The following is an 18,981-nucleotide window of genomic DNA, read 5'->3' on the forward strand; positions in this document are numbered from 1 at the left end:
TGAAATGATTCAAGCTTTATGACATGGTGCATTATCCTGTTGGAAGAAGCCATCAGAAGATGGGTACATGGTGGTCATAAAGGGATTGACATGGTCAGAAACAATGCTCAGGTAGGCCGTGGCATTTAAATGATGCCCAATTGGCACTAAGGGGCCTAAAGTGTGCCAAGAAAACATCCCCCACACCATTACACCTCCACCACCAGCCTGCACAGTGGTAACAAGGCATGATGGATCCATGTTCTCATTCTGTTTACGCCAAATTCTGACAGAAATCGAGACTCATCAGACCAGGCAACATTTTTCCAGTCTTCAACGGTCCAATTTTGGTGAGCTCGTGCAAATTATAGCCTCTTTTTCTTATTTGTAGTGGAGATAAGTGGTACCCGGTGGGGTCTTCTTCTGTTGTAGCCCATCCGCCTCAAGGCTGTGCGTGTTGTGGCTTCACAAATGCTTTGCTGCATACCTCGGTTGTAACGAGTGGTTATTTCAGTCAAAATTGCTCTCCTATCAGCTTGAATCAGTCGGCCAATTCTCCTCTGAAAATCCCAGTAACTGAGCAGATCAGACTGACCCGTCTGGCACCAACAACCATGCCACGCTCAAAATTCCTTAAATCACCTTTTTTCCCCATTCTGACATTCAGTTTGGAGTTCAGGAGATTGTCTTGACCAAGACCACACCCCTAAATGCATTGAAGCAACTGCCATGTGATTGGTTGATTAGATAATTGCATTAATGAGAAATTAGGTGTTCCTAATAATCCTCTAGGGGAGTGTATATATAAATAATTTTATATCAAATGAATAAAGACATGATAAATAATACAACAAAACATTCTAGAAAGCCCTGCTGGGTTAAAAGATCATTTCAGCTATCTTTTATTATTACTGTAAAATACAGCGTTTCATCTGAACTCTCATGTGCATTAAGTAAGGAATAATTGATGACAGGCCATTGAATTATAGAAAATAATGCACACCAAGGTGTTAATGCGGCATGACACGAAGCGGAGTTATGGGCGTTTCACACAGTGCGCGGCAAGCGGCAAAATCGCTACTAAGCTACACGTGTTCTCGTGTAGTTGAAGCGTTTTGTGCATTTAGTGCAAATATGTTTATCTTCACCGGGGCTTGCCATGAAGAGCCGTATCCACAAAAGGAACAGGATTTTGGGTGCACGAGCAAGGCCAAGACCAACTCCGCTTCACCTCTGTAACCATGTGAAACGCCCATGTGTGCATTATTTTCAAAATATTCAAAGGTTACCACAAACATTACTCTGGTGCCTATTTTTAAGCCATTTGACAGATTAAGTGTGTGGTTTACAGAAAAATAATTAACAAAACCCAAGGAACATTTCTCAGCCAATCAGAATATAGCCTTCAAAAGGCCCGTGGTATAATAACATTTATTCTCCTGCTATCTGCAGACGTTCACATGCGTCCATCATGCGAGCGATCCTCTGGGTTAGATTCACAGCACATTATGCAACTGACTGATGTGTGTACTGCATTTACAGATGGCTTCATCTTCAGCCCACTGTCTGCTCTACTCAAACAAGCCCAATGCTCTTTTTCAAAACCATTCGTTTACATCAGACACAGGGCACCGTTCTCTTCTTTAGCCTTCCTGTCACGAGGCCATTAAGAATTTAATTGACAGATACCACCAGTGTGGTGTGGTACCACAAGCAACATTATTGTTTAATCATTACTGATAAATAAAACCAGCTATGTGGCTTCAATAAATTGTATAGTTATAAACACCGGTATGTGTTCATTCAATATTCATTTGTGTATAATTGAAGTTATATTGTATATTGTATTGCAAGTTATTTTTGTAATTTAACAAAGATCCTAATGTATTCAAAGCTTGGGTTGCTCACTCATTGCGGCGGTCATGTTGAGATCCTATGAGCAATGCATTCTCCTACGTCTGCTCCAGAAGTGCACCCCTCATTTATTTACGAAAGTGTTTTAAACTACAATCCTATTAATCATTGCAAGTGACCTAATAATAAAATTCATCATCAAACAAATAAAAAGGATGTGTGTGTATATAAGATATATGTATAGAAACAAATTAAATAGGAAATAAATACTTGTATTGTATTATCTTTTATAGCGGTATATAAAATGAAAAAGAGGGGGAAATTCTTACATGATTTGTTGGGTTGTTTGGACACATGGTGTGAGACCTCAGTAAGGGGCAGGATGTAAACCTCAGGCTCATTCTGTGAATTGGGCGAGGCTAAAGTAGAAAGATCAGCTTGGCACTCCTCCCCGTCTGTATTCTCAAACTCCTACAATCAACCGAAAGATGAAAAATCAATAACACAGTTTGAACACATTGCTTCAAAGCTATATGAAGAGTTTCGTTGCAAAACAAGATAAATCCATTTTTTAACATTTTTGTCAAAACATGTTTATTATTATGTTATCATGTTATTATTTTGTTTTATGGTGCTACTTAGCTGTATTTTTTAAGTTATGAAGGTTTAAATCAAAACAAACCAACTGCAGTTGAATTGAAATTAATTGGAATGCACGAACAAAAAACGAGATTTCTGAACAATAAAAAAAAACGGTGGTTATCTTGTTTTGCAACGAAACTCTTCATATACTGCTTAACACAAACACACACACACAAAAACATATTTTGTCACTATAGTATATGTTTGTATATAAAGGCTATCAATGGTTATCTCTTGAGTAATTTTGTGGATCTCTTTTGTAGTTTATGGTAACACTTTAAAACATTAGTAAATGCATTAACAAACAATTAACAATATAGTTTTTATTTTATTAATGTTAGTTAATGCCAGTGCAGTTATTCATGTTAGTTCATGGTGCATTAATTATATAACGTTAATAGTTACACTGCTTGATTTTATGATGTATTAGTAAATGCCGAATCTAACTTGAACTAAGATTAATATATGCCGTAGAAGTATTGTTCATTGATAGTTCATGTTAGTTAATGCATTAACTAATTATTAGCAAATACAACCTTATTGTAAAGTGTTACCAGTATTATAGTATTCAATTGGTGGTATACTAAAAATGTTTTGTTTTTATAAGAGTATTTGTGGTTCTGTTTGTGTCTTTACTCTTTGTTCCAGACTTTCAATATGAAACCATAAAAATAATAAAAGCACACTTTCAATTACAGTCACGTAAAAAACTAAGAAACTCAAAACAAATCAAATACACATAAAAACGTGGGTGAAAATGACAGTAAACTTTCACTATACATATCAACTTTAAGACCATTTTAATTATTTATTTAAGTCTGCAGCAGCAAGTGTGCTTTTTGAAAGCCCACGAGTTAAATAAAAATGCATCTGCTTCATAAAAGTATTGAAATCTCTCCTATTTGAAGTACAAAACATCTTTTTGTATAATCACTATTGTTTTCGGAAGTAAATTTGCTGAGGGAAGGATTAAAGAGCATCTGAATAATCTCCATAAAAAGGACTTATGCTCAGCTTATATTTCTCATGGTTCTGTTAAAAAAATAACTTGAATTTGTCTAGACTACACTAGAACCCCCTTTTCCAAATCTTACCCTGGAGGGCCGGAGCACTGCAGAGTTTAGCTCCAACCCTGATCAAGCCCATCTGTGCAAGCTGATCAAGGTCTTCATGATCACTAGAAAATCACACGTGGATACGTTTGATTAGGGTTGGACCTAATCTCTGTAGTGCTCCGGACCTCCAGGGTAAGATTTGGTAAGCCCTGTACTAGACTAATGATTACACTTACACATATTTTTCTTTGACTGTTATGTCAAACATAATAACGGTTAAAGAAAGATAAGTCAAACAGAAATGCTGACTTTTCTCCAAGTTATCCATGTTATAATTTTAAATGCTACTCCAACAGAAAGGCTGAAAGTACTTGCATGTGTAATGACATCATCATCATCCAATTTTAATTGATAAAATCTTTAAAGCTGAACTCAAACTGAGCATCACAGCAGTGGATTGGCCAGAGGAAGATTGATGTAATATCACTTATTGCCACCTGAGGGTGCAAAGTAATTCACAAGGTTGATTATAAGCAAAGTTTGATGGCGACATCATGGGTGCTATGTCAAGAGCTTTGAATGAAAAAAAAAAAAAAAAAATTGTTTGCTAAAACACAAAAACGATACCCTTATGTCATTCCCAAACACACACACAAACCCATAATGATAAACAATATTCATCAGTTTCTGAACATGCTTCAGATTCAAACCCCATTCCATTAAAACTAACTCAAAAATGGCCAAACAAATAATTTATTGCACTATAAGTTCATTCAGCGAACACATGCTCTCAATACAGTCTAGTTAACACAAGCTAAACTTAAGCTAAACTTTCTCCAGGTGCACACACTAAAGGGGATCGCACACCGGCCGCGCAGGCCGCGTCGCGTCGCGCCTAGGAGAACTCGGAGGTATTGTAAACCGGAAGTGCACATTAAATAGCGCGAGCTTCGTCAGATAGCGTCTACTTCAAAATGTAAAATATACGTTAGCAGCCAATGTTAATCATTAATGATGTGGGACACATATGATGTTATTTAATGTTAAACTATGTGAGTGGCGCTCTGTGGCGCGACAGGGATTTGAACAACTTCCTGAGTCACAGCTGGGCGGCGCGGACAGGTGCCCCCTGTCGGCGCCGGTGTGCGTACACTTATAGAAAACAATGTGTTCGATTTTTTTTTAGAACGGCGCGGCGCTGCGCTGAGCTGCGCGGCCGGTGTGCGATCCCCTTAAGACTCAAAATTGTTAACACACCATTCAGAATTAAAGGGTCAATAAATAGGACCATGTGCTTTGGAACAATGGATACTAACAATAGGAGTTATTCGATCTACGTCAGAGGAATTGAACCAGCGAAGGAGAGACTCCCAACAGCAAAGTCTGTCCCCATCATTTGATCACATATGGTTAGCTTTATAAACTGCTCTTTCAAATAAGCTGCCATAAATTGAGACAGTTATTAATTAATAACTATATGAACATAATAATAGGTCTGGCATTGATACTAGGTAGGGAATTAAATGCCGTTCACATTATAACGATAACTATAAAAAATATAGTTTTGAAAATCGTTTTATATTAAAGAGAATAGCGGAGCTCACACCAAAACTATAACGATACAGATACAATGAACGACATCATTGGGATCACTTTCTGAGTGATTTTTCCCACCTGATGAAGGATAAACCATTGATAGCATTAAAATCTATTTGAACTTCAAGTGCACGAGCACTTAAAATGACAGTGAAGCTCATTGATGAGGTCTATAACACAAGATTACCTGCAGTTGCTTTGAAAATTCACTACGTAATGCTTTTTAATCTATTACATTAACTAACTGTTATGTCAAAAGGTAAGAGATTACACAAACTATTAGATTCACTGTTTAGAGTTACGCGAAATGCAGCGTGTTGAGGACATTGGCAAAAGTTTTTATTAAAAGCAATATTAAAGGCAAGTGATTTGCACGAGTGCCGTGAGCGAATTAGCATAAACGTATTGTTTGGTGGACGATGATATAGTTATCGTTATAGTTATCGTTATAATGTGAACTGCCCTTCAGTGCTTGTATGATGAATGCGGATACTGTATGAACGATATAGTTATAAATATCCGGATAAGTTACGGCTGGCAATAAGGACGGATCTTTACTTAAGGCTATTGGGTCTATTTGATATGGTTCCACAATAATCAAGCTTATCTTCTCTTGATACCGACGAGATGAAGCTATTAGGCTACTGCTCCCCTCAACTCAAATCTAGGTGCGGCTAGGGGCAGGACAGATGTCATGTCAACAAGATGGCCGCGGTTAGCTACTTCCGGTGTTTGCGAATAAGCCCTATGCTGATGTTGGAAGACAACAATAGGTTCCTGGCCAGCGGGCAAGGTCGCCATATGCGCAGCCATCAACAATCGTTGTGTCCTCGACTGTCATGCCAAACTCTGCCCATACAATACAATAGAGGTCTTTATGGGTCCACTTATATCTAAAAGTGCGACCCGAGCAGGTTTGGGTCTAAAAGCTTCATGTGTGCCTCGGAGACAGGTTGGGTATAGGGTGACCAGACGTCACAAAAAATTCAGGACAGTCCCGAAATCTAAGCTGCTTTCCCGAATCCCGAATTCTGCTTTAATTGTCCTGGAAATTATACTGAAGCAAAATCTTGAGTAGTTATTGTCTGATAAAACATGAGCGAGGAGGTTGAGTCATCCTGCCGGCTGCTCATTGGCTGCAGCATCTTGTTTATATATATATATATATATATATATATATATATATTTTGTTTTTTTTATTTATACTGTAGGCGCACATTAACCCTCTGGGGTCTAAGGGGTTTTTAGGGCCCTGGGGAAGTTTTGACATGCACTGACAAGGCACGGGAGTGCTGGCAGCAGTTAAAACCTCCGCAAAATATGCTGACATCAAGCCTCCACAACCTCGGTAGGCTATAGCTCAAGTGTGAATTTAAAGTTGTATTGTTTTTATTCATTTATCTAATTCATCTATATTCACAAAAACAATAGGACCTTTTTATCCCCTTTTTGTTTTATAGAGTAGATTAAGAAAGCGAAAGTGCAGGCAGTGACAGTCAGTCGCGTGAAGGAGTCAGATTGGTCAAGGGCGATCTGTGTTCAAAATAAGACTTCTATACGTATTATATAAACGTATATGCATATGTACTTATATTAATAAAATATGATTGGTTCAGTAACTTCAGTTTGAAATTCATGATCTTTTATTATGAAATAAAATAAATAAAACTATTATTGGATGATCTACAGTAACTATTATTGTATGAAGTATAAAATACTTCTTTACGTACTATATAAATTTATTTATATGCATATATACTTATAATGAATTTCAAACTGAACCAATCATATTAATATATTTTATTATTAAATAAAATAAATAAATTAAACTATCATTGGATGATCCACCCCCCCCCCCTTTCCGTAACTTCTGCCCCAAGTCCCGAATTTCAGCCAATCTCATCCTAGTCGGGTATAATATTAGCAGCATCGGGTCTCGGGTAATTTAAAATGAATGTGTGTTTGCCAAATGTACCCAAGTCGACCCAAATTATCTCGTGTGTGTGCATCAAGTCCTTTTCCAACCCCCATCTGTTTTCCAAGAGCACTTGCGACATCGTGTGGCTGGTGGTAGGGTCATTTTCATTGAGCCAGACCTGTCAATCAATTTTGAGTGCATTTTTTAGCAATTACCTTGGTGTCTTTATCAGAAAACAAATGAAAATAATTGGAGCAGCTGGCCAAATTGGTTGGAAGGCAGTGGCGTTTACAATCGGCTTCAGTCGGGTTAAAAAAACTGACGGTGGGTCAGAACGGACTCGGGTCTAATTTTCTTAAGTTTGTCTTGGGACGGGTCTTTCTTTTAAAAATGAAAATGTTATGCACTTCTAGTTCGGGTAAAAAGTGATTTGGGTCATTTTGGGTCAGGCACATTCCTTTGGACCCGAGGAGACGGCAGATCAGCGGCACAAGCTATCGGAGCAGGTGTTTCCATCGTGCTGACCTGGTTCAAAGACAACACCGTGTTCACCATTCTTTTTTTTGCAATCATTTGGAATCTGTTGGAAAAACATACCCCAAAACCTCCTGGAAGCAATGCTGGACGCCTGTGGAGATGTTAAGTCTACCCAGGATTATATAAGGCACACAAAGGCATTTTTCCCACGCTGCCTGGTAAGAGTAAGCATAATGTGTGATGTTGATGAGATATTATGGCCTGACCCAGACCTGTGTGTGTGCGACTTCTGTAGATGTTGTTGTACTTAATAATAGGATCAGGCAGGAGGAGACTTATAATGTTTTCCAGCATCATGGTAGAAATGTTTTGTCTACCTTTCCTGGTCACTGGTGGGCAGCTTGTTTTTGTCTGTCAATGCTTAAACAACCATGGACAGACTTACCACAAGCTGGTATGCATTTGATAGACACAGAATACCAAATGTCATGGTCATTATCTGCGCCACCACCTTTACAGTCTGACACAAACAGCTCAGTGCTGGAGACACAGACAAATCATACACCTCCTCACATGATTGCTCTGAGCAGCTGATCCTGTACAGGAACTACTCTATATTAACTGACCGGCAGTGCTTTATGATGTGCCACTCTGCTGATGTCTCTGCTCCCCTTTTTCTGATATGTTAATCCTCACCCATGTCCACCAAAACTAAATCTGAAACCACTTATCCATCTGTCCCCATCTGCTCATATCTTTTGTCAAACATCCAGTGTTCGCTTTAATTCTTGTTCTTGCTGAGCAAAACCTATTTTGACCAGCTGAGCTGAAGCAGGACCCGTGTGTCACTCGTGCTGCGCTCACTTTGCCATTCGGTATAAAGAAATACTGTTAAATTCACCAACCATCTAATGCAGTGCATTTATTTTAACTCTTTCCCTGCCAGTGCTTTTTAGAAAAGAAGCCAGCTAGTGCCAGCTTTTTTCCCGGACCACCTATAAGCATTGACGGACCCCCTATAAAGCACAAAAAAAATATATATATTATGGGGTTCCCCTGGTTTTTATAAAAATTTAAATACTACAATGCTACAAAGCAATACTGTCCATTATTTGTACCAATTTTACAATAAACGAATCCAAAAGTTTTCTGTCTGAAATGAATGTAAACTCTCAAGTGCGCCTCACACTGTTTTCTGGAGGAATTGACAGATTTTTAGATTTAGGATTGGGTTAGGGGCTTTTAAAATATTGTTCTCAAACTAATTTTTTACACTAATTTGATGGTTAAAAAATGGCAGGGTTTGAGTTAAAGGTAATTGAAACGTTGATTCGGGACCAAAAAAAGTGTTGATCCAGGATCACATCTTACTTTGACAAATCACGACTACCCTATAATGATGGGGGGGGCTTAGCTAGGAGACCCCACATAATCTTTGACATAATTCGAACACTGAACTCATCAATGGCGATGAAAGAGTTAAGAGACTTCTTGATTTATTACTTACAGTAACTGTTAACATGTGAATGTGGGAAATAAATGTGGGAAATAATGGAGAATATTTTTGTGATCTTCCTACATAATGCAAAAGGGTGATTCTCATGAAATTAGATTTATGAGGTGTCATGAAACATTTTGATAATTAAAGTAAATTCTATTAAAATAATAAGCATACAGTTACAGACATCTCTTCATGTACTATTTTGCACATGATTTCAAATGACATCATACAAACCAATTTTGTTGTTTTTTCCACATTGTCATTACAGCAATGTGTCCATGACTGGATTTGGGGTCTTTGACAAGGAAATATTTATAATTAAAAAATCTAAAAATAAAAAGCTTCAGTGCATGTTATACTATAAACATTTACAGTGAAGAAACGTGTGGTATTTGGTGACCATTGGTAAATGTAGAGACAATAATAAGGAATATAAATGTGACCATTTCTCATCCTCCGCAACAATTTTCAATCATTGTTTAAGCCCTCAAGGAACTAACATTTTCAAAAACAGAATTAGTTGGAATTGACATAATTGATTGTGACACTCAAGATGGCTACAAGTTGAAATTTTGTTTGTCATAGTACCTAGATAACTTTTTAGTTCTCATTACCAAAACATGAGTTTGTAAATGCATATATTTAATGTAATATCATGTTGCTTGCTGTATTGATCATTTTTGATAATGATCATCTAAAAAAATTTTAATAATTCTATAGGAAATATTCTTTAAATTCTCTAAAAAAATAATGATCATAGTAAGTTCATAAGAAATCTTTTATGTAAAAAAATTGGCTTCAGGGGCTTTTTAAAAATTCTGATTCTAAATCTGGATTTCGTGAGAATCAACCAAAAACCTTAAAGTCTCCGACTTTCGATGGACGTATATTGGCATTAAAGCCATTAAAGCTAATGTATTGTAAACACCTGCCATCCCTCCCTCTATCCTGCAATCATCCTGTTTAAATATTTTCCCATATTTTTTAATCTTCATAAAAAGAAATCCAAATGGGCATATTTGTTATGTTTGCTACATTCACCCCCGGTAAACCAGGCAGCAGTAGCTGGGATTGGGTATGGTTTGGGAAATTTCCCTTATTTTTAAATCCCGATGTTGACAGATATGATTGTATAATGCAAAATCACAGCATAATCTCACAGGAGTTGGCTAATTCGTACAAAATCATACGTAGCAAATCGTACAAAAATGTACGATTATTATAAAAAACAATAATGAAACCCCACCCCTAATCCCAACGTCACGAACGAAAGCAAATCATACAAAATGTACAAATGTGTTTATACAAATTAATATGAATTAGCCACCTCATAAAATAAGTATGAATTATTGTGTTGAAAATCATTCCTATCATCCTTTAAAATGGACAATCTTATAAAAAGAATCAAGTGCTTCTACACACGACACTACAAACATGTTATTTCAATAGGAAATATAGTCACACAGACATAAACTTTACTTGTCAAGCTATTTCACAGATCTTTAAAGGCGGGGTGCATGATCTCTGAAAACCAATGTTGATATTTGAAATCACCTATACATACGCTCACCTACCCCAATACAATCTGGACCCTCTTTGATAGACCCGCCCCACACATATGCAACCCAGGCAACGATTTCGGTTAGTAGACACGCACTTTACTTCTGATTGGCTACAAGTGTGTTTTGGTAGTCGGCCCGACTCCATTTTCCAAAGTGTTTTTCAAAAATCGTGCACCCCACCTTTAACTAAACACATTAAAACGTGAGGAATTCTCAATAAAACACAACCCAACACGTACAAAGCTACAGCTGTCAAAGGCGTCCAAAGATAACAACGGCTTGACAGAATCCTCTAAAGCGAACGTTTTGCCATTTCCTTGCAAGACCGTAACTACGTGCATACATGACTAAATGGACAAATTAACGCTGAATGACATGAAACGCACCTGGGGAAAGAAACAAGGTGACATCAAACGACAGCGATAACAGGTTGTGGTTAAAACACTGTAAAGTGAGTGATGTGAGAAATGATGAGGGGCAGAAGAAGAGATTAATTTCTCATCCTCCTTTCAGTCGGAGACTCGTTCTGATGGATGAATTGACTAATGAGGACTGAGCTCTCACCTTGAAGCTGATATCACCTTTCTTGCAGCACAGGCAGGCCAGCATGATGAAGACAAATGTGAACAGACCCGAGAAAGAGACGGCCACCACCGCCAGAGAGGAAGGCCATGACAGTTCGTTCAGCGGTGAGCCACCTGCAATGTAAAAACTCAGTATCAAATTCTGCTGCTGGACCTCAACCACGAGACATCGCTGTAGTAAGATGTGAAATGTTTACTTTATGTCTGTGGGGGCTTCAAAAACAAAAGCAAAAATGATCATACAGGTCACTTGCACCCACATCACTTGCCCAAGAGGGACCATAACAACAACAAACTACCTGTATGAAACAAAATCTGCTTTTCTTGTTGTAAACAACTGAGACACAGTCTGCAAGATGAAATACAGCGTAGGGTTAAAAACACACAACAATGAGCTTTGGAGGCTTGTTATTCATGATGAAATTGCAGTTTTACCAGTTAATGAAGTAAGAGACAGATATGGGCATTAGAAGTAAATTGGAGTAAATGCGCTGTATAAATTCTGAGCACTATGTGTCTATGCTAATGAGCTCTGCAGCTTGATTGGTTGTATGCTAATGAATCTGAAAAGTGAGAAGATGTGGCTCGTTTCATCAAACATATATATGTTAAAAGTTTGACCTGAAGTCTTTAAAAATCGATATGACAAAAAAACTCCACTAACGTAAAAGGAGTCCATAAAATTTCGATAGTATATAAAATGCAGTTTGTGTGCAAGCACAGTAGAGTTGAAAGTAACTACTTTATGTTGTTAGTCAAGTGTTACATAAAATAAAATGGCTTCTCCTTATTGGAGCATTGCATTCGCAACGCAAAAAGTTGTGGGTTTGATTCCCAGGGACTGATAAACAAAAATGTATAGCTTGAGTTCACTAAAATTTGCTTTGGATAAAACGTAAACACAGGAAACTCGCACAGCCAGCGAGCCACCATGATGTCTATAAGAAACTAAAATGAAATAAAAAAAGAGATTTTGACTACCCCTGTACATCATCCTAACAGGGCTAAGAGATGCACAACTGATCCCTTATGAAAACTAACCATGACTTTATTAAAGTATAAATGTAATAACCAAGTTTTTGGTATATTTGTAATAAAACTATAGTTAATGTTCATAAATGATTTACAAAGAGTTTGTGTAAGCATGTTGCTAAGATTATTATACAATACTAATAGCATAAAATGCATCCTGTAGTACACACAAATATCAATATTTTTATTTACATCAGACTTTAAAGGTGCAGTGTGTAATTTTTAGAAGGATCTCTTGAAAGAAATGCAAAATAATACACAAAACTATATTATCAGGGGTGTATAAAGACCTTTTATAATGAACCGTTATGTTTTTATTACCTTAGAATGAGACGTTTTTATCTACGTACACAGAAGGTCCCCTTACATGGAAGTCTCCATTTTGTGCCGCCATCTTTCTACAGAAGCCCTTAACGGACAAACCTTTTTACCAAGTTGTCTTCGACGATGAAATGTTTGTCCGGTGGTGGCTATTGTATCTTCTCTATGCGTTTCAAAAGCAAGGGTTGGGCAGTGGACTGAGCGGTTGGTTGCAATTCACAACCTCACCACTAGATGCCGCTAAAATTTACACAATGCACCTTTAAAGTCACCATGAAACATAAGTAGCGATTGTCTGAGTGAAACGGCTTCTGAAATTGTAAAGGTAGGGCTGCACTTTAATTTGTCCATCGAAAAATGGTTGGATCGTTTGAAGTTGGGTCATGTTGTGATTGCTAATCGCTGCAATTTTTTCCTGGACCCCGCCCACCTGCCATACCATAGAGACAGAGCGCATTTATTCTATTTTGAAAACCACGCCCACTGGGATGAAAACAATCCAATCTTCTGTAAGCCACGCCCACCGGGGAAAACAATCCATCCATCTCCATTGACTTTGTATTGCGAGAGGCTGCCTCCTTGTCATTTCTGGCTTGTAGCAGAAACAGAATAATGCCTAGGGGCTGCTGTGTGACAGGGTGTACAGCTAACAATCTAAAAAACCCAGAAATCAGTTTTTATAAGCTACCTAGTCATAAAACCCAGCTTTTAAGGCAACAAAAGTGGATTGCCGATTACGTTTCCCTCCATTGGGGGTACTTCTAATAATAGTAGTACTATGAAAAGTTGCCTGTATCCACTTTTCTGTCTTTAAACTCTGTTTTTTTTGGGGTCGACAGCTTATAAAAATGTATTTCAGTTTTTTTGTCTTTGCTGTGCACCCTGTCACACAGCAGATTTTGGGCATTGTTCTGTTTTTTTGTTGTGGACCAGAAATGACAGGGAGGCAGCCTCTCGCAGTGCAGGGTCAATGGAGACGGATGGATTGTTTTCCCCGGTGGGCTTGGTTTTCAGGTTATGACACATTGCTCTATACGACCAGAAGTAAAGAGAGATCGTTTCGATGAGGGGAGGAGATTTGCATTTTTTGATTAAAGATTATGAGGGTACATGAATAAAAAAATAATTAAGTCATTTGTAAAAAAAAACCCACAATATTCCAAAACCAATTACAGTTTTTCATTTAAATTTTATTGTGACTTTAAAGGTACCGTGTGTAGATTTAAGCGGCATCTAGCTGTAAGATTGTGAATTGCAACCTCCGTTAAGGGTGCACTCACACTATCCAAACCAAACTGCCCTCGGGTGCGTTTGACCCCCAAACCCTGGTTCGTTTGACTAGAGTGATCGCTCTGTAACCCACCTGGGTGCGGTTTGGTAATCGCGCCGTGGCCGGCTTGCAGAGGTGTGCTGGAGCGCAGTTCACTTGGGCTCAGACGCGAAAGGCGCAGTGTGATCCCTAACCGCGCCAGAGCGCGTTTCAAAAGGAGAAACGTCAATTGTGCGACCACTCCCCTTCATCTGCCTTTAAAAACCTTCGATTTGCACAGCAGGGTTACGTGAATGTCAGAGCTGCATACATGTCAGATCAACTAAGCAACATGATAGACATGTGAGAGGGCTGTGTGTCATCGCGTGCCAAACGACTCCAAATAAAAAACACTTAACATTACAATGGGTTCCAATGTGAAGAAAGCGCCTTATTTCCTGCTTTGTTCAAAACAGTTGCATCCTAATGATGACGGCACGCTTGCTCGAATCGATAAAAGTACAGTGTGAGTGCGTGCTTCTGGGGGAGTAGGGAGGAAGGACTATCGCGCTGGGGCATGGTTTGGTTTGGATAGTATGAGTGCGCCCTTAATTTCAAAACATACGGTAGCTGCCACAGGATGAGACAACATGATGGTGACTTCCATGTAAGTAGACCCGCTGTGTATGTAGATATGAACGGCTCATTCTAAGGTAGTCAAAACAATACAGTTCACTATGTAAAGTCTTAATACACCACTAATAATATAGTTATGTAGATTATATTGTATTTCTGTCGATCCTTCTAAAAGTTACACAATGCATCTTAAAATTAGATTATGGGGTGGTTTCCCGGACAGGGCTTATCCTAGTCTCAGACTAAAATGCATGTTTGAGCTGCCTTAATTAAAAAAAAAAGTATTGTCCTGACATATAAGTGCATTTTATTTGTACGGTTTGTTTGTAAAATCTACTTAAATGTCCTAAAATAACTAAGGCTTAGTCCCGAATTAATCTAAATCCTGTCCGGGGCACTGCCCCATTATGTTTTAATATATAAATATTTATTTGTCTGTTATCTCAAATTATTAATTTCAGTTTGAGTTTGTTGAGGTTTTCTCAATGCATTCTGGGATTTCCTTTTCAACAATCCTGTATAGCATAACTACACTGCCTGCATTCTGGAACAACTTAAAAACCTTAAAAATCTGCCTATGTATGCAGGACACTGGGTTTAGGGACAAAGCCAATGTCACCCCGATCACTGGAGCATGTGTGTACACAACAGCACACGCAGAGACACGGTCAGCAACATGTTGCGTCTACCAAAGCATTTCTCCAACCCACTCCTGTGTCTCCATGGTAACGGCTTGACTGGTTGACCCGTCATGTTTGATTCCACTTTGTTTTTGTGAAATCTCTCATTTCATAATGATGACACACACACACACACACACACACACACACACACACACACACACACACACACACACACACACACACACACATACACACACACACACTCCTGATGCTCTCTCTCTCTCTCTCTCTTGCATCGAGTTCCCCCTTCACATCCAATCATTCACAGCATCTGAAACGGTTTTGCTCCCCTGAGGCTTGTTTCACAAAGCGAACTGAGAGAGTTGAGCACAACAAAACAAATCCACCTATATTTTAAGAGGTGTGAACATCAGTTCAAAATCTATCCACCTTTGTGAACCGATGACTCCCTGTTTGTCCAACCAATGGCAGACAGGAATCCCTCCTACAGTGTTTTTTCATCTTAATTCTCTCTCTTTCTTAAATCCCTAAACGCTATCACTGGCAATTTTTAGCCCAAGCTTTCCAAAAAACAATAGTTTTATATTAAACCAGCATTCACTGCTTTTATTATACAGCAACTATTCTTGGAGACCTACTGTAAGCATTTTGCTCTTTCATCTTAATTTTTTTACTATATTTGCCCACTCATTTGGAGCCAGAGTCTGCACAATGATGATCATGAGGTAGAGCTGCAGAATTTGGGCCCCGCCTGTTTTCAAGTTGTCACACAAGTTAATAGCATCTAATAACTAACTTTAACCAAATTTTGTAGAAAAATTAACACCTTAAAACATGATAAAAATACATAAATTTGATAAGAAATAGCTAAAGCAGTGGTTCTCAAACTTTCTCTGCGTGCGGCCCCCTTGTGTACGGTGCATTCCTTCACGGCCCCCCCCCCAAAGAAAGTTTATGACAAAAACTGTTCTAAAATGTAACATTTTAATTAAACAAAACATATCAAGTAATACAAAGTAGTGCTGTTGGTTAGTAGCCTTATTTTTTTAGGTTTAATTACACAGAATTTATGATAAAGGAATGTATTTTATAAAATATCATAAAACTGTATTTTATAAAATTTCCAAAAAAAAACATTGTTGGAAAATCTTTATTTGAAATGTAATTTGATTTTTAAGTTTGGCTCACATTATACGATTTGTTTACATGGAGAGGGTGGGGTGACCTATGACCTATACTGCAACGAGCCACCAGGGGGCGATCAAAATGTTTTGGCTACACCTTGCTAGGGCTTGTGTGGCACCATAGATATGAATATTTTGGCACTTTTCCAAATGGCGCACTTCATGTGGACTTTTCTCATGACGCTCGAAAATCCGACTCTGGTGCGCCCTCGTGGACTCGTGTTAAGGGCCCCTAAGGTCGTCTGCCCTACATGATGTCATCAAAGTGTGGACTCTGAGGAAGTTTGGGACAGGGTCATAGATGCGTGATTCGACCGTTCCACATATGAAGAGTTTCGTTGCAAAACGAGATAACCACCGTTTTTTCAATTGTTCAGAAATCTTGTTTTTTGGTTGTGCATTCCAATTAATTTCAATGCAACTGCAGTTGGTTTGTTTTGATTTAAACCTTCATAACTTAAAAAATACAGCTAAGTAGCACCATAAAACAAAAATTAACATGATAACATAATATTATAAACATGTTTTGACAAAAATGTTAAAAAATGGATTTATCTCGTTTTGCAACTAAACTCTTCATATGTAGACGCGTCCGCCATTTTACAACGCTCCAGTTGCAGAGTCACTCAGTTTTCGATGATACTACGACTCTGTTTCATAAACCCTGCACAGATTTATATTCCAAAATATATCATCACTTAAACAAGGGGCTTACCTTTCACAGGTGAGAACTAAGTTTTTGTAGATGCTTTTAAACTATAATGTTTAGTAATTATAGTTTAAAAACCTGTAATATTATGTTAGCAAACATAGCATTATGTTTGAAATCAACAGAGTATTTAGAGTGTATTTTGCACTGATGAGAAAAAAACATTGCGTTACCGTCTGCAATAACGTTAAAGTGATCACCGCAGACTTGGCAACACTGGTTAACGTAACGTCTTGGACCATTCCAAAATGACACTAAGGGTGCTTTCACACCTGCCTTATCTAGTAAGGTTGAATTGTACCAGAGTTCGATAGCTCACCTGGTGTGGTTTGTTTGGCCAGGTGAGAATGCAGCAATCGCAGACCAAACAAGCAGACCAAGACTTCCTTGAAGAGGTGGTCTCGGTCCACTTTCAAACAAACTCTAGAACGGTTTGTCTGTGGTGAGAACGCAATCCGAGATCGAACAGACCTAACTGGAAAAGTACTGCGCATTTTTTTGGACTAAGCCAGCTGCGGTTGTCAGCTGCGCTGTGCATTATGGGATGAGGAAGTGTTTGTTGACCATTTCTTTTAGCAATATTAGCACAATGACAGATCGCGGACATACCTGGAGTTGTGAGGAGGTGCGGGAGGAGCCCGTAGAAACATGATGGTGACTTCGCCGTTTGTAGTGCATTAAAAAGTTGTTTTCAAGCCACATCCGCGCTTCATTCTGGAAATGAACAGTTTGTCTAGAGTGCTGTATACTAGTGGTGTAACGGATAGCAGTTGATCCGTGATCCATACGGATCACGACCCACGGTTCGGCTCGCATGTGATTCGCGGATTAATACGCAAATTTAAATAGGGAAAGTTTATCATTTCTAAGTGTTTCAAAGGTTTGCAAATGTTGACATTCAAGTGATTTTAAACTGTTTAACTGCAAAAAGGAGCTAAAGTGAGCAGTTTACTGTACGCACAAGCGGTTGAGTGTGTCCGGTCCAGCTCGAGTCAGACATCATCCTTCAAAGATCAGAACTCTTGATGTTTAAACTTCAGAGAGTTGCGCCTCTGTGTCTCATACTGTTGTGTATTAAAATACATTTGGCTAATAGAGCAATGAAAAACAACTTAACGTGTTTATGTGGGGCGGCTATTTATGCTGCGCCGTTTGTAAATCGCCCTCTGTCTGTGTGTGTGCTCGTTTAACGGGACTCAGTAGTGCACACGGAGAGAGAGATGCAGTCTGTGCATATTTGGTCTTAAAGAGACAGTAAGCTCAATTGACCTACTTAAGTCTGTGTCATTAATGTTAATCAAACAACCCAAGACAAAGAGAAAATCACTTCTGAAGCTTTAAAAAATTATAATTAATTTATAATATAATAATTTAATTAATAAAATAAATGCAGTGTTACTATTAATTCGATTTCTGTACCTAATGATTTTAGACCTTACTTAATGTGCAACTCTGTTCTTTTTTATAAATTTTTGTAATTTCTTGATTTGTTATTAGATTTTTCCCATACTTTTTTTTGCTGATCCGAAAAATGATCCGATCCGTGCCTCAAAAAACGTAATGTGATCCGAACCGTAAATTTTGTTATCCGTTGCACCCCTACTGTATAAAAAACTATGTATAAAAACCACGGACATAATTGCAGCGTCATCTCAATAGTGTCTGCTGTATTTTCCTCTTTGTTTACTTCCGGGGTTTTGTTGGAATTTCCCGCACGTTGATTCTGACCAATCAGGAAACAGTTTAGGAAATATGTTCAAAGACGTGCGGTCAGTGAGTGATGTGGATCTTATCACATGACTATGTGTTTGGTTTGTTTCAACTGGTGCAGATTTGCAACTCTTGCGTCATCAGAACAGGGAATTAAATGCACCACAGTTTCTGTTAATAAAACGTTTTGTACGATTTTGTCAGGGCTGAAATGTCTAAATGAGTCAATACATGCACGTTCTTCTCCTTTGATTTTATTGCACTGCACCAATAGAAGAGAGACTTGATCTATTGTCACTATACCTGGGTGAAAATGCATTGGTTGCTC

The 18,981-nt window shown here is 38.3% G+C and overlaps 1 protein-coding gene across 4 annotated transcripts in view; it reads right to left on the bottom strand.

The window, feature by feature from the left end:
* aatka (apoptosis-associated tyrosine kinase a) overlaps positions 1–18,981 on the bottom strand; it is a 63,142-nt gene that overhangs the window by 21,094 nt on the left and 23,067 nt on the right. For all 4 annotated transcript variants that reach the window (XM_073856940.1, XM_055187581.2, XM_055187597.2 and 1 more), the window contains exons 2-3: positions 11,149–11,282; positions 2,163–2,304 (exon numbers count right to left, since the gene is read on the bottom strand). In XM_073856940.1, coding sequence (XP_073713041.1) covers positions 2,163–2,304; positions 11,149–11,193 — 187 coding nt within the window. In that variant the 5' untranslated portion in view covers positions 11,194–11,282. The remainder of the gene's footprint in view (positions 1–2,162; positions 2,305–11,148; positions 11,283–18,981) is intronic.

Source organism: Misgurnus anguillicaudatus, chromosome 19, assembly GCF_027580225.2.
Source record: "Misgurnus anguillicaudatus chromosome 19, ASM2758022v2, whole genome shotgun sequence".
Classification (NCBI taxonomy): domain Eukaryota; kingdom Metazoa; phylum Chordata; class Actinopteri; order Cypriniformes; family Cobitidae; genus Misgurnus; species Misgurnus anguillicaudatus.